This window comes from Solanum verrucosum, unplaced genomic scaffold (assembly GCF_900185275.1).
Source record: "Solanum verrucosum unplaced genomic scaffold, falcon-dt-bn FXZP01000049.1, whole genome shotgun sequence".
In the NCBI taxonomy this organism is placed as follows: domain Eukaryota; kingdom Viridiplantae; phylum Streptophyta; class Magnoliopsida; order Solanales; family Solanaceae; genus Solanum; species Solanum verrucosum.
The window spans coordinates 8,011,704-8,027,372 of NW_026020221.1; the positions used below are offsets into that span (position 1 = coordinate 8,011,704).

At 34.6% G+C, this 15,669-nt stretch overlaps 2 protein-coding genes across 2 annotated transcripts in view; one reads left to right on the top strand and one right to left on the bottom strand.

The window, feature by feature from the left end:
• Nucleotides 1-3,380: 3,380 nt before the first annotated feature.
• LOC125831719 (protein LEAD-SENSITIVE 1-like) lies at nucleotides 3,381-7,166 on the bottom strand. Its single transcript, XM_049510905.1, has 2 exons — nucleotides 6,858-7,166; nucleotides 3,381-4,209 (listed from the first exon to the last, which is right to left on the bottom strand). Exons 1-2 carry the CDS (start codon nucleotides 6,949-6,951, stop codon nucleotides 3,533-3,535), a joined length of 771 nt encoding a protein of 256 aa, XP_049366862.1. The 5' UTR covers nucleotides 6,952-7,166; the 3' UTR covers nucleotides 3,381-3,532.
• Nucleotides 7,167-14,881: 7,715 nt separating this feature from the next.
• The window catches only part of LOC125831700 (beclin-1-like protein), a 170,267-nt gene continuing 169,479 nt past the window's right edge, over nucleotides 14,882-15,669 (top strand). The window contains exon 1 of the mRNA XM_049510885.1: nucleotides 14,882-14,886. The gene's annotated coding sequence lies outside the window, so the exon portion shown is untranslated. The remainder of the gene's footprint in view (nucleotides 14,887-15,669) is intronic.

The following is a 15,669-nucleotide window of genomic DNA, read 5'->3' on the forward strand; positions in this document are numbered from 1 at the left end:
GTTTTTCTTTTGGGTAATATTACATGATTAAAATAAGAGATAAAGTATTGAAAATATTCAAACCAAATTATTAGTTTTCGTATTTAACTATTGACAATTTTAAAAATACATATTTAGTTAACTAATTAAACTTAAATACATTAATATACTCCTGATATGTCATATGACATAGTAAGTGGTTTCAAACAAAAGTATGAGATTCTTAATAAAAATTGAGAAAAGTGTTGAAAATACTCTTAAATTTGATAAGAATTTAGGGGTGTATTTCATTAATATTGCAAGATTGGGATGTAGTTAGGTTTGGTTAGACAAGTATTTTTAGGACTGTTAATAATTCGAAATAAAACTAATAATTTACGTCAAATATAGAATTGTTTTCGCTACTTCTCTCTTAAAAAATAATTTTTGAATAGCATAGACATATGGTTAACTAATTCTTTTTAGTGGAAAAAGGTCAAAACTTGTGTTTAAACAACTTTGACATGTGTTTACTTTTTAGAATTGTTTAGGTGAGGTATAATGTATAGTAATCTTAAGATAAAATGTAGAATTATTTTATTTTATTTCATATTTGATTGGAAGTATTAGGTAGTTCTTGGATTATATATCTCACCATTTTTGTATCATCTCATATACATAATCGAACAACTTATTCCAAAATTAATTATTTCAAAATAACTTGTTTCCAACTTAATGACCCATAAATCTCATATTGACCACATCGTTTGAAGAAAAGGTTCATTTTTGTTCTCATCCCATAACGGAGGTTCAACTTGATTATGGTGTGTTTGATATGAAGGAAAATGTTTTCCATGAAAAATGCTTTCCTGGAAAACAAGTAGATTTTGGACTTATTTTCTCATGTTTGGTTGGTGAGTAAAAAATATTTTCCAAAAAAGATTTTTTAGTGTTTGATTAATGAATGATTTTTTTTTTTTTTGAGAAAATATCTTTTATTTTTACTAGAGAGTAGAAAATAAATTTTGAATTGAAATTGAAAATATTTTTTAAAAATAAACTTAGATTTTTTCTTTGGGGGGGGGGGGGAGAGGGGTAGGGGTGAGATGGGGTAAAAATATAAAATTTTGAAATTTTTTAAAAACAAACTTAAATTTCTTTTTGAATGGGGTGGGGTGGGGGTCGCGGGTAGGGGGTGGGGTGAAAAAATAAAAATTTGAAATTGAAAATATTTTTTAAAAACAAACTTAATTTTTTTTGGAGGGGGTGGGGGTTGAATGGGGGGGGTCGCGGGTAGGGGGGATGGGGTGAAAAATTTGAAATTGGAAATATTTTTTTAAAAACAAACTTAATTTTTTTTTGGGGGGGGAGCTGGGCAGGGGGTAGGGTGGGATGAAAAATAAGAATTTGAATTTGAAAATATTTTTTAGAAACAAACTTTAATTTTTTGGGGGGGAGTGGGGGGGGGGGGCTGGCAGTGGGAGGGGTCGAGGGTAGGGGGGTGAAAATAAAATTTGAAATTGGAGATATTTTTAAAAACAAACTTAAAATTTCTTTTGGGAAAGGGTAGGGGGCTGCCGGGGGGGGGGGTAGGGTGAGGGGGGGAAAAAAATAAAAAAATTGAAGCTGAAAATATTTTTTTTAAAATAAGTTTTAAATTTATTTTTTTTCAACAAAAAAATTGTAATATGAAGTTGGAGGAGAGTTTTGGAAAATGTTTTCCTTAATTTTTGAAGGAAAGTCATTTTCCTTAAATTTGAGGCAAATGAGTTGATTTGGAAAACATTTACCCAACCAAACATGAAAAAATTGAAAAATGTTTTCCTTCATACCAAACACACCCTATGTCTTAAATGGTAAATTTTAGATTTTTTTTCTCGAGAAATAGATGATTTATCAATGATAAAGATATGAATGGATTAAAAATTAAAGGCATAATACATATATTGGACCATAAACTTGGCTTCAAATTTTAACTTTGACCTCCAACTTTCATAGTGCACAAATAGGCACTTTAACTTGTATAAAATAGAACAAATAGACACACATGTCCTACATGGCATCCTACATGTCATTTTTTGTCCTACGTGGTGTCCTACGTGTATTGTGCCATGTAGGACTCGTGTGTTTACTTGTTCTACTTTATACAAGTTAAAGTGCTTATTTGTGCACTATGAAAGTTGGAGGTCAAAGTTAAAATTTGAAGCCAAGTTTAGGGTCCAATATATGTATTATGCCAAAATTAAATTGATGAAAAAATTGAGTAACTTTCGATAATACAAATTTGAACATAGTGGAGGATAGTGTAATTTGTTGCCTATTGAACAGGTAATTGAGTTGCTTTATTTTAAATTAAGCACGTTCAGAGTCTATTGATTTTTTTGGATAATAATTTAGCAACATATCTTTTCAGTAAAAATATTATACAAACAACTCTTTATAAGGTGGGGGTGGGGGGATCACAAACAATTAAATAATTCAACCAACTTTTGTCCGGACATCCTAACTTGTAAGCAATTTAACATGGTAAGTAGAATGAATATTACCAAGTTCTGCTTATCCATCATAATTGTTAATAATTGAGTAACACATGCAATTTTGGCCTATAAGACAAAAAAACTTGTGATCAATTTCACTATGTTTGACTACTTATATCTCAAACTCTTGTCCCGTAGGTAAACCTTTTAAAACACTGACTTTAGAAACATAACACAAATTTGTTTCCGTTATTCAAGTTCCTATTGAGTGTAGCGAAATCAAAATTGATGATAAAGTCAATAAAGTTTTCATGGTGTTTTGATCTACCTTCTACCTTTGTAGTCTCGGTCCACAGTGGAAGGGTCTGCACCTGAGCCTCATTAGACACAGGTGAAGTATGAGGCGTAAGTGAAGAAAGTAAAAAATAAAAATGAAATACACCCCTAGCCTAGTCGAGGCTAAGACAAAGGGGGAGGCTGATAATATAACTTGAGGAAAGCACACAACAAAATCAAGCAGGAATCATACAGATTTTCTGCACTACAATCTTCTGTGCCAAAACATAGGCTCGGCGATTACATGAACGAGACACTCCCAACATATAACATTTAGGTATAATACATAAACAAGCACTCAAACGGATCCTTTGTTGGCAAGTAAACGCTCCAACTTTGAGTATGCACATCTAGACACCTCAACTTGTCACCACTGTGTTAATTGAGCACTCCAACTTACAAAATGATCATCTAGACACCTCCAAAATTTATGTATCATGTCAGCATCAGGTGTCCATGAGATATAGTCAGGACGAGTTGGAGTGTTTTGTTGTAAGTTAAAACCAAGATGAAGTGTCGAGATGTACACTCTCAAAAGTTGAAGTGCTTACTTACCAACTGAGGCTAAGTTATTAATGTATGCTTAAGTATTAGGCCTAAAAGTTACTGTCAACTTAGAGTAGGATCATTACCTTTCACACATGGATAACCAAAGAGTAGTTTCTGGAGAATATGTATGATATGTTAAGCAAACACAATAACGTCATCATAAATTGATACAACATCGAGAATACTCTCTGTGTAAGACACTGAGATTGATGTCACCTAGCAGTTCCCTGATTCAAAGACCTGTGTTCTATGATGACTCTTCCATGACTGTTTCCGTAGCCAAGCTTCTCTGCCAGGTTTTCAACTGCTATTTTGACAACATCACTTCGAACGCCAATGTCAGTTGCATATCTATTCATACAATACATCCCTGCTGTTAGTGTGGCCACACCAACAGGACTAGGAATTAGCAACTTCAGAGGAGAAGAAAGAAGAGCAGCTAAAGGAGCACCAATGATAGAAGAAGCTTGTCCGCTACTTCCAACACTGCGTCTATCAGCTGTTAGAAGGCCTGTTTTGCAGTACAGCGCAAAGTCCTCACAATTGTTAAGGAACACATTATAGTGACCGAATCCATTTTGAAGAAGATACATTGCTCGGTGTATGATCATCTCAGGAGGGTCTGATGCTGCAGTAGTGCAAGTGCCCCCTCGCACTCTGGTAAGGAAAACAGATGGGCTTACTCCATAATCAAAGTTGTAGAGTGAACCATCACGGAGAAAGCAATCCAGACAAGAAAGAACAACACCACTGTTAGGTAGCTTAAATCCACAGTCGGGAAAGGTTGGACATGAAGAAGAAAGGTCTGACATTTCATCATTATCATCATCATCAGAAAAGGCCTGAAGACGGTTAAAATGGACCACTTTGCTTCCGCCAACAAAAATACCTATGAATACCATATTTTCAGAAGACTCAACACACAAAAAAACTGTACTTATTTGCAGGAAGAAAATTTGACCTTTCTATGCAACACTAATTTGAGAATCCTAATTCAAATAAATATAAAGAAAACGGACTTGCAGATCATAGTTGCAGCTGACTGCTATCGAAAATGTAATTTTCATTTTTTTTTTTGTGTAGATTAGATGAAGGGGGAACAACCATTTTAGATCAACTAAGGAAACATAATAAAGAGTGTGTAAGATTTAAAAAAATCACACTTGAAAAAATATGGTTCAAGCTGAATAACATGATAACTAATGATATTCCAGAGTCATATTTTGCATGTAAGATAGATTTTATAGTAAGGTTCAAACGAGGTGCAGAACCAACTCTTAGACATTAAGTGCCTGCTTCATATTTTACATCATAGAAAAGCATAAAATAGAGGAATCATGAAAAAAAAAATATATATAAGAAAGTATGCATCTCGAGAGGCCATCATATGTTCACACAAACAAAGCAACCATGTGATAACCTGAGAAGCAGTTTTTTGGTTTGTTAGAGTTGAACAAGCACAAATAAGAAGCCGCGGTCGTTCAAATTTCAGCAATAAAGCATCCATAATAGACCACAACATGTCAAACATATAACGCAAAAACCCCAGGAGACCACCTCTAGCCTATCAATCAATTAATCTGCCCTTAAATCCACTAAAATTGCTAGCTTTACCATCAAGTCGTCATTTTGTGCAGTAAAGACTGAAGACCTGTATTGTTTCAATTGTACAATGCAAGATCCATAGAAGAAGGTTTCACGTGAATGTCATGAATCCTCACTTTGATCATACTGATATGCTACCAAGAAGCAGCATTTAATTTAGTCATAACATCCAGAAGGAGAGTAACAATCATTTTGCTAGGTTTTATTGTACTTTCTAAAAAGATAGAAGAGCGTATGTTACAGCAACAATACTTAAAATAATTCAACTATGTGGCTAAAGCATTTTTCTCTATTTATATTCAGATCAACAGCTCTCTTAGCTACAAAATGACAATTTAGTAGCCATAATGTAGAAATCAACATATCGTGACGTGCATACCTAACTTTCAACTAAATTTTCATGGAGGAGATAACCTTACAATCCAACAGAATCCAACTAACACCATTTCAAATTGCAGTATCGTTTAATCATATTAGCCAGGCAATAGGACACACAAGAATATTGATCCATCTTCTTTAGCACCTTTTTTATTATAATGATAGCACTTCACAAAGATTAAGTACTATTTGTAAGACTTAAAATAATTAAAAAGTCTAGCACTGATTAAGCTAATATACTAAGACATCAGGGTGGATCTAATGACAGACTTTCCTAGATGGAAGGTTGAGGAACTATATTTCTGTGTTGTAACAGTTACTCTCGATTCTCATTTCATACTTGCTCTAGAATAGAAGAGAAGAAGAGAGAATCTAACTTTACTTTAGGTACCTTTGGCAAATGTAAGGATATTGACACTTATTTCACACGACAACTTTCTAGAACTAAGTTGCACGGACTCTTCGCTTTCGATGCTGCACCCGTGTCGGATTCTTCAAAAAAAAAAAAAAACACTACTTTGGAGAATCCGACACGCACCCATTGACATTTTTTGAAAAGTCTAAGCAACATAGTTCTAGAAATAGCTACACATAGACCCTAAATGGTTATAACACTCAAACCGTTCATCATTCAGAATTTCTCAGCTCATCTCGGATTGAGAATTTAAAAGCGCTAATAAAATTACTAAATTGGATATACTTGTTTTTGAAATCCGATGCACACATGATTTAAGCCAGACACACATCTCAATTCTGAACCTCCATATGTACAAGCAAGCTACTCAGGACTCAATCACGAAACTTGTCATTCGGATGCAGGCAATATCCATGTATTCAAAATTTCATGCAATCAATAGATATACATATCAACGGTTCATAATGAACCTCCATAGATACAAGTGACCCACTTCAATACTAACAACAACATACCCAATATAATCCCTCTAGAGAGGGTAAGATATGCAAGACCTTACCCTATCTTTGCAGGGTAGAGAGGTTGTTTCCGATAGACCCTCAGCACAGACAAAAAGTTCTCAAAGCCACTTCAACTCTACTTCATCCAAAATCACATAAAACACAAATACACACACACATATATATATACCTCCATATACAGATAAAGAATAAGCAAGTCATTGGCTCATTGCTTAATGACAAAATTTAGGAAACAGCCTCTCTACCTCTACCTCCCAAGACGGGGTAAGGTCTGAGTACACACTAGCATGAAGCATCCCCACACCCCACTAATAGGATTACACCGGGTATGTTATTGTTTTGTAAATTATATCCAATTAGAGGAACAAAATAAACAATGAAATCATATCAGGAGCTATTTCACTTAACAATCCCAAACACATCTAATTAGGCTCACTAACTCACATGATAAAGGAATCTTGACTGTCAAAACCAAATGAAACATTCAAAATGGGGAAAATCACAGATAACAGCAGCCTTCTAAGAAGGAAAAGAGGAGTAAACTAAACACATAAACCAAAGTACACAGAGAGGCAAAAATTAACTATATTTCTTTCTTGATTTTTTTTGTGAAATTACCATGGTGGGAGTAAGCAAAAACAGCTCTGTAAGTGTAAATATGGTCTCCTGGTTTGATTTCATTCCTCCCCACTCTGTTTGTCAACAAACCCATTCTATCTGTTCTTGAAAACAATGTAGTAGTTTGCAGAAAGTTTGAATCTTTTTAGAAATTCAAGATGAACCCACTATGAATCTTTGATTAATCATGCAAATTGACACATTTCACCATTAATAATAAGAAAATGTGTCAAAAAAAAAAAAAAGTGTCAGAATCTGAGTGGTTTACCTATTGATTTGCTCAACAACCCTAACAAAGATGGATACATTATGCTAATAAAATCCTTGACATAATGAGTCTGCATGCCTTTTCAGCTTTAGCTATTTTATTTAGGGGTGAAAACAGTTGCTCCCTCCGTCTCATTTTATGTGCAATATTTTAATTTGACATGGTGTCTTAAGAAAAAATATGAATATTTTTAAAATTTATGGTCTAAAATATATTTTTTAGATGTTTGTGTGGTTGGTTATAAATCATTTTATTAAGGATAAAAATGAAATTTTAAAAATTAAAATATTTTAAATATTTTTTTAGATGAATTAAAAAGGAAAGAATGTCACATGCAATGAGAGGGAGAGAGGAGTAGTGAAAATGGTTGGAATTTGCTAGGAAGAAGGGGGGAACTTTGGATTTGGCCTTGTGGGGTCTATAAATATGTTCTCTTGAAATTTTTCCATGTTCTTCCTATATATCACACACCCTAATAGCAAAATTAATACTATTTAAATTAGATTTGGAGAGAAAAAATATGTGCACATCTTATTCCTAACTTTGTTTCTATTATTTTGAGGCAGAGATATGATTTATGATGGCTCATAAAAAGAATTATGATTATCCAAGCAACCTAAAATATTTTGAGTATTAATTGCTTTTTTTGTTGCTAAAATAAGTGATGTTTTAGCTTACGTACACCTTCAAAAACTAATTATTTTTAGAAAATAAAAAAAAGTTTTACGAATTTATCGATAATTAAGTGTCTTGAAAAAAAAAGTGATTCTTTAATGATGTAAAACGTTATGTACTAAACAGGACTAATTTTAAAAGAACAAGATCAAATCCTTTTGGAACCCAAAAACATCAATTATTTTGGAATAAAATAGACGTGCTAAACACTGCTTATTTAGAAATGGAAGGAATATAAACTTTGCACCTTCAAAATATTATATTACTTTTTTTTTAAATGATATTTTTAATTGGGAATCTTATTTTTTTACCACAAAAAGTAAAATTATTTACAAGTTCATACCCCCATTATATTATATTTGTGTCCCCTTTTTCTAACTCAATGTCAAACTACTCACGCGACCTTTGCCTCCTTTCCCAAAGCTACCTTCTTCTTCCCCAAGCTAGCTTCCACGCAAATTCTAGTGATGGATAACGTTGCAATTTTAGTGCAACACAATGGAATTTGAGATTCAAACAACAAATACAATACTTATCATATTGATGCAATTTTAGTCAATTCTATTTCCAATTTCATAGATCTGGTCGAAACAATAGCAACACAACTACAGAAGGAAGCTGTTACAAGCAATATTTAAATCAAATATGCACTTTCACACGGATTTCCACCACTGAAAATTACAAATAATATGGGCGTGAAAGTCTATTTTGCATTGAAGAAACACAATCCTGTAAAAAAATAAAATCAAGAGCAACATTCAGTGCAAGAAAAATTTCAATATCGAACTCAAAAATCTTATAAAAAAAGAGGTATGTATAGAATATACATCAAAGGATATATATATATATATATATATATATATATATATATATACATACTCTGATGGTATCAAAGAGGGAGAAGCAGTGCTTCAGTGAAGAACACTACACAACTATTCCTTGATACGATTAGAGTATATATATATATACTACGATAGGATCAAGGAGGGACATGTAGTGTTGTGAAAAAAACTGCTCAAAAACTGCTTGATACCATCAAGTTAATATATACTGTAATAGTATCAAGGAGTAGGAGGCAGAAATTCAGTGAAAACTAGCTAAATTGATGATTGATACCATCAAGGTATATATAAACTCTGATGGTAACAGAAAGAAGCAGTGCTTCGGTGAAAACACTACTCAGTTACTCCTTGATGCTATTAGAGTGTGTATATATATATACTATGATGTCATCAAGGAGGGACATGCAATGCTTCAATGAAAAAGACTGCTCAATTATTGTTTGATACCATCAGAGTTTTATATATAGTCTGATGGTATCAATGAGGAAGAGACAGAGATTCAGTTGATGTTTGATACCATCAAGGTATATATATTCTTTGATGGTATCAAACAAGAAGAAGCAGTGTTTCAGTGAAAATATATACTACTTAGTTACTCCTTAATGCTATTAGAGTGTATATATATATATATATATATATATATATATACACTCTAATAGCATTAAGGAGGGAGTTTTTGACTTCATTAGTGGTCCTATATGATATTGATAGGGTATCAATATACCGACGGAGTATCAAAGAGGATTAAGCTCAGTCCTATAAGATACATATATGATATCAATATACCGACAAAGTATCACAGAGGATTAATTCATAGTAGTGATGATGATGATGACATCATGCGCAAAATAAAAAAGGAGAAAGTGGGGTAAGTGGGTAAATAGTTTGGATCATGATTTCGTTAAAGGTAAATAGTTTCACAATTTGGTTCATTTTGTGTAGTTTCCCCTTTTAAATTTGAGCACACCTTTAAGATAACTACACATTCCTGGAAAGTAAAAAAGTATCTTTACCAATTTATCCTTAATATAATATAAATAACTTGAAAAAAAAATGTAGTGCTTTATAAATAGTTTCTTATTTAGGTAAAACTCATTTTATTAAATAATGGTAAAATTGAAAGAACGCCATTAATATCTTTTTAATTATGTAAAACACCACTTATTTAAAACAAATTGAAAAGGTATAAATATGGCTTATTTAGAAATAATGGGAATATTATTGTCGTACACCTTCGAGATATACGATAGTTTTTGTATTGTATATCGTTCAATTATACAAAACGTTAATTGTATATTTTGTAGGTATACAAATTATACTTGCTAGATTTTTTCTCTAAATAAATATGGAGTGTAATATTTTTCAAAACAGATATTTGACATTGATAAGATTAGATTAGATTAGTCACTGTTCATTCACAGAGTTAGTTGGTTAGTTAGTTAGGAATCACACGTTTACCATTTCAGCATAGATAGTTAGTTGAGTTTGCTAGAAGTGTGAAGATTCTATCAGTGTGTATATACACATACATTGTATTGATTACAGTTTAGTTTTTCACATTCTCAATAATATCTTTTCTCTCATTCTTCTCTGATTGTTGGTGAAAGCTCAACCTCCATTAATGGAAGAAGTATATTGTTTCACAGCTTATGCTGCTGGTTTTGTCATGGTATCAGAGCAGTGAGATTCCTGCTCCTCTCTCTCGTCGTGAGCACTCTATTCAGTTCGATTTGCCGATATTTTTCTCGTCGTCGTCTTCTCCCTGATTTTCTCTGACCGATCTCACTATCTTTCCTCTGTTTTGATTCGAACTTGCTCATTGTGAGTTCATTCTCCTTCATCTTCTTCTATGGGAGACGCTCCAGGTGACGCGACTGCTACCAACACTTCAACTCGATTGGATTTCAATTCCCCCTTCTATCTGCATCCCTCTGAGAATGCATGTTCTATTTTACTTCCTGCTGTTTTTGATGGAACTAGCTACAGGTCATGAAGACGAGTAGTTCTTAGGGCTTTATCTGTTAAGAGTAGAAATGGATTCATCAATGGAAAAATCGTGAAGCCAAATTCTGCAGATCCAACCTTTATGCAGTGGGAAAGGTGTGATGACATGGAGACCTCTTGAATTTTAAATTCTCTCTCACCAGATCTGCGAGATAGCTTGTAATACGTCAACAATGCCAAGGAGCTTTGGGAGGAGTTGGAGGATAGATATGACCAAACTAATGGTTGCAAACTCTATCAACTACAGAAGGAGATAAATAACCTTGTGCAAGGCAATTTGGATGTCACTAGTTACTATACTAAGATGAAGAAGTTGTGGGAAGAAATGAACACTCTTGATGTCAATTCTCAATGCACTTGTGTGTGCATTTGTGGTGAAAAACCCAAGATGCATAAGGCTGAGCTAGATAGAGGACTTATACATTTTTTGATGGGCCTAAATGAGATGTATACTACTGTACGTGAAAATATCCTCATGATATCTGATCTACCAACTATGGCACAAACATTTGCCATTTGGTCACAAGAGGAAAGGCAGAGGGAAATGAAGTCTCTCAGTCACATGGCCTTGGAATCTACCTCTCTAAATGCCTCTGTGTCACCACAATACAATGCAGGATCCAAAGGTTTTAATACAAACTACAATGCAAACTACAATTCTTATAGAGGAGGTGCAGACAGAGGTGCAAACAGTTCCAATACTAGCAGTTCCAATACTTTTAGAAGGAATTCCAGCTCTGGCAACAGGTCAAACTTGTTATGTGAATACTGCAAACGAACTGGGCATACCTAAGACAGGTGCTACAAGTTGCATGGTTACCCAACCAACACAAGAAACCCAAGAGGAAGAGGCTCAGGATCTGCAACAAATGTGCATACTTCTGAGGATGATAAAAGTCAGTGTGAAGAAACTCCTGAGTAGGGAAAGCAAATGCCATTGAACCTGTCTAAATGCCAGTATGAACAACTACTCAATTTGCTTGGGACTCTGCAGGTTGGAAATGGAACTGATTGCTCAGGACACATGTCAAGTGAAGCTGCAAACCTAGCAGGTATACTTGCTTGCTATTCTTCTATTACTGAGATAGGTGATTTGTTATGTAAATGTGAAAAATTGACTGATGGTTCTTGGATCATAGATTCAGGAGCCTCTCACCACATGACCTACACAAGAGACACTCTCACAAACCTTAGAACACTGCCTTATCCCTTCTTAATCACCTTACCAAATGGATACAAAGTTAAAGTGACTGAAATTGGTGATGTTTGTTTGAATTCAACACTGACTCTGTACAAAGTATTGTTTATACCTAGCTTCAAGTTCAATCTAATATATGTTCATTGCTTGGTTGTTCAACTCAAAGGAATAGTTAGTTTAAACAGTTTTTCTTGCTTACTGCAGGGCCCTTCTTTGAAAAGCCCTCTGGCACTTGGTAAGGTAAGGAATAGTCTGTATTTTTTCTGTCCAAAGTGTTACAACTGTCCACCTGCAAATGGTAATGTTGTTTCTCATGATAGATGTCCACATGTTTCTCTTTTTAACTACTGCAAGAAAGTTTCAGTTGAAAGTGAATGCCAAGCTTCACCACCAAATGTAAGATACTCTCATGAAATCAATAATGAGGCTTGTTCTATTGATCATGTTTCATGTTCTGCTGTTGATTCTTTCTCTGATATTAACCATACTCACAGTCATGACATTGAATTCTTATGGCATGCTAGGTTAGGACATGCGCCCTTTGTAAAAATGAGGAGTATATCTACTATTCCCCTAAAATTTTCCAGCTAACAACCCTTCATTTGTACAATATGTCTCATGGCTAGACAAACTAGAATGCCATTTTCAGAGAGTACAACTGCAACCAGCTCAATGTTTGAACTACTTCACATTGATTTATGGGGACCATATCATGTACCAACACATAATGGCTATCACTATTTCTTAACCATGGTAGATGATTATAGTAGATCAACCTGGACACAACTTCTTAGGTGCAAAAGCAATGCATTTCAAACTATAAAAGCTTTCATATCCCTAATAGAAAATCAATTTCATACCAACATAAAAACCATCAGATCTGATAATGGTCTAGAATTCACAAGCACTGAGGCAACCTGTTTCTTTCGGGAAAAAGGCATAATACACCAAAAATCATGTCCTTACACACCACAACAAAATGGTGTGGTAGAAAGAAAGCATAAGTACCTTTTTGAGACAACAAGAGCACTTCTGTTTCAGTCAAAATTGCCCATGAGATATTGGGGAGAATGCATCCTTACTGCCACCTATTTGATCAATAGACTACCCACAAAACTTCTACAGAACAAATCCCCATATGAATTGTTATATCAAAAGAAACTAACCTACTCCCACCTTAGAAGTTTTGGATGTCTTTGCTTTCCAACTACCTTGAAAACCCATAAGGATAAATTTGAACCAAGAACAACACCTCACATTTTCACTGGATACCCTTTTAATACAAAAGGTTACAAGGTCTTAGATTTGGCTACCAAGAGAATTCATATGTCCAGGGATGTTTTTTTTTATGAAGTTATTTTTCCTTTTGTCATTGCTTCAGTTGGTTCTAGTTTCAATTTTGTCTTGCAGTTCCTTGTACATCATTCTAAACTGTCACTTTGCATGCCTAGTAAAACAAACAACTTTGTTGATGATAAAATGTTGAATTCTCACACATTGGTTGAAGTCACTAATGATCACACTCCCACAACTGATAATACACCTACCATTGAACCTGCAGTCCCTATACCTTATGTTGACCCTACTGTTTCTGCCCTTGGTGATGCTCCTTTTGCACCTAGAAAAACAACTAGGTCCCTTCACACTCCTAGTTACTTGAAAGATTACACATACTCATTACCCAATCTACATCATTCTCCACCCATAATTGATGTTCCTGATCCACAACACTCACTCACTTCATTCATATCTCACCCTGATCATGTCTGTTTTACCACACTATGTTCTGATAGCCAACAATTGATCCATAATGTTTCACATGATATTGAACCTTCTTCTTATGAAGAGGCAATTTTGAATCCTGCTTGACAAGTGGCAATGACACAAGAATTTGATGCCTTGTATGCAAATGATACTTGGGAACTAGTTAACTTGCCTAAAGGAAAGAATGTTATTGGGTGTAAATGGGTGTACAAAATTAAACATAAAGCAGATGGCAGTATAGAAAGGCTCAAGGCTAGACTAGTGATGAAGGGGTACACTCAACAAGCTGGAATAGATTATAATAAAACCTTCTCACCTGTGGTAAAGATGACCACAGTCAGGACTCTTATTTCTTTAGCAGTCAAGAAAAGTTGGAATCTGTATCAATTAGATGTCAATAATGCTTTCCTCCATGGTGATTTAAATGAGGAAGTTTACATGGCATTACCACCTGGCCTGGCAGTGGGGAACAGTGACATGGTTTGCATATTGAAGAAGTCCTTGTATGGTTTAAAGCAGGCTAGCAGGCAATGGTATGACAAGCTGGCCAACAGTCTTTGCTCAAAAGGATACATTCATTCAGACAGTGACTATTCACTGTTTTATAAAAAGAATGGAAGCTCTCTAGTGTTTGTGGCTGTATATGTTGATGATATCATCTTAACTAGTACTGACATGAAGGAGATTGGTTCTTTGAAAGCTTTCCTACATGAGCAATTCAGGATAAAAGACTTAGGAAGGCTGCATTACTTCCTTGGTTTGGAGATATTGTACAGACAAGATGGTGTCCTCATCTCACAGAGAAAGTTTACTCTTGATCTCTTGAAGGAATTTGACTCCATGCTTTATAAATCCACCACTTCACCATTGTATTCCACTGAGAAACTGAAGCTCACAGAAGGCACACTATTGTCAGATCCTACTCATTACAGAAAGCTAGTAGGCAAGCTTAATTTTCTTACTAACACAAGGATGGACATAGCATATAGTGTCCAGCACCTCAGTCAGTTTATGCAATCTCCTAGAGAACCCCACTTGAAGGCAGCTTATCATGTGCTTAGATATTTGCAACAAGATCCTACATTAGGAGTTTTTATCTCTAACAAATCTGACCTCACCATCAGTGTTTATTGTGATTCAGATTGAGCTTCTTGTCCTTATTCAAGGAAGACTGTGAGTGGTTATTTAGTACTCATGGGTGATAGCCCTGTTAGTTGGAAATCTAAGAAGCAAGCCACAGTGTAACTATCTTTAGCAGAAGCAGAAGCTGAATACAGAGTTGTAAGACAGGTTGTGGGTGAATTAGTATCTGGAGAGATTACTTGATGAATTATTAGTGAAGTGTTCCTTACCTATACATGTCTTCTGTAATAGTCAAGCAGCAATGCACATTACTGAGAAACAAGTTTTTCATGAGAGAACTAAGCATATAGAGGTGAATTGTCATTTTGTCAGAACCAAGCTGCAGCACAGATTGATTACACTCCAACACATCCCCACAAACTCACAATTGGCTGATGTCTTTACTAAAGCCTTAACTGGAGTCAAGCATACTAATTTATTGAGCAAGTTGTCTGTAAGTAACTCACCTCCAACTTTGGGGGGGTGGGGTGATAAGATTAGATTAGTTAGTCACTGTTCATTCACAGAGTTAGTTGGTTAGTTAGTTAGGAATCACACATTTACCATTTCAGCATAGATAGTTAGTTGAGGTTGTTAGAAGTGTGACGATTCTATCAGTGTGTATATATACACATACATTGTATTGATTACAGTTTAGTTTTTCACATTCTCAATAATATCTTTTCTCTCCTTCTTCTCTGATTGCTGGTGAAAGCTCAACCTCCATTAATGGAGGAAGTATATTGTTTCACAGCTTATCACTACAAGAAAACTATGAATTACATGGGGATTTTTCTGGGAATTAGTATGAAAATTTGCAGGAAAATAGGTTTCCTGCAAATTTTCATACTAATTCCCAAGAAAATCCCCATGTAATTCACAATTTTTTTGTAGTGTATGCTACTGGTTTATCGGACATAATTTGTTTTGTCTGCTTGA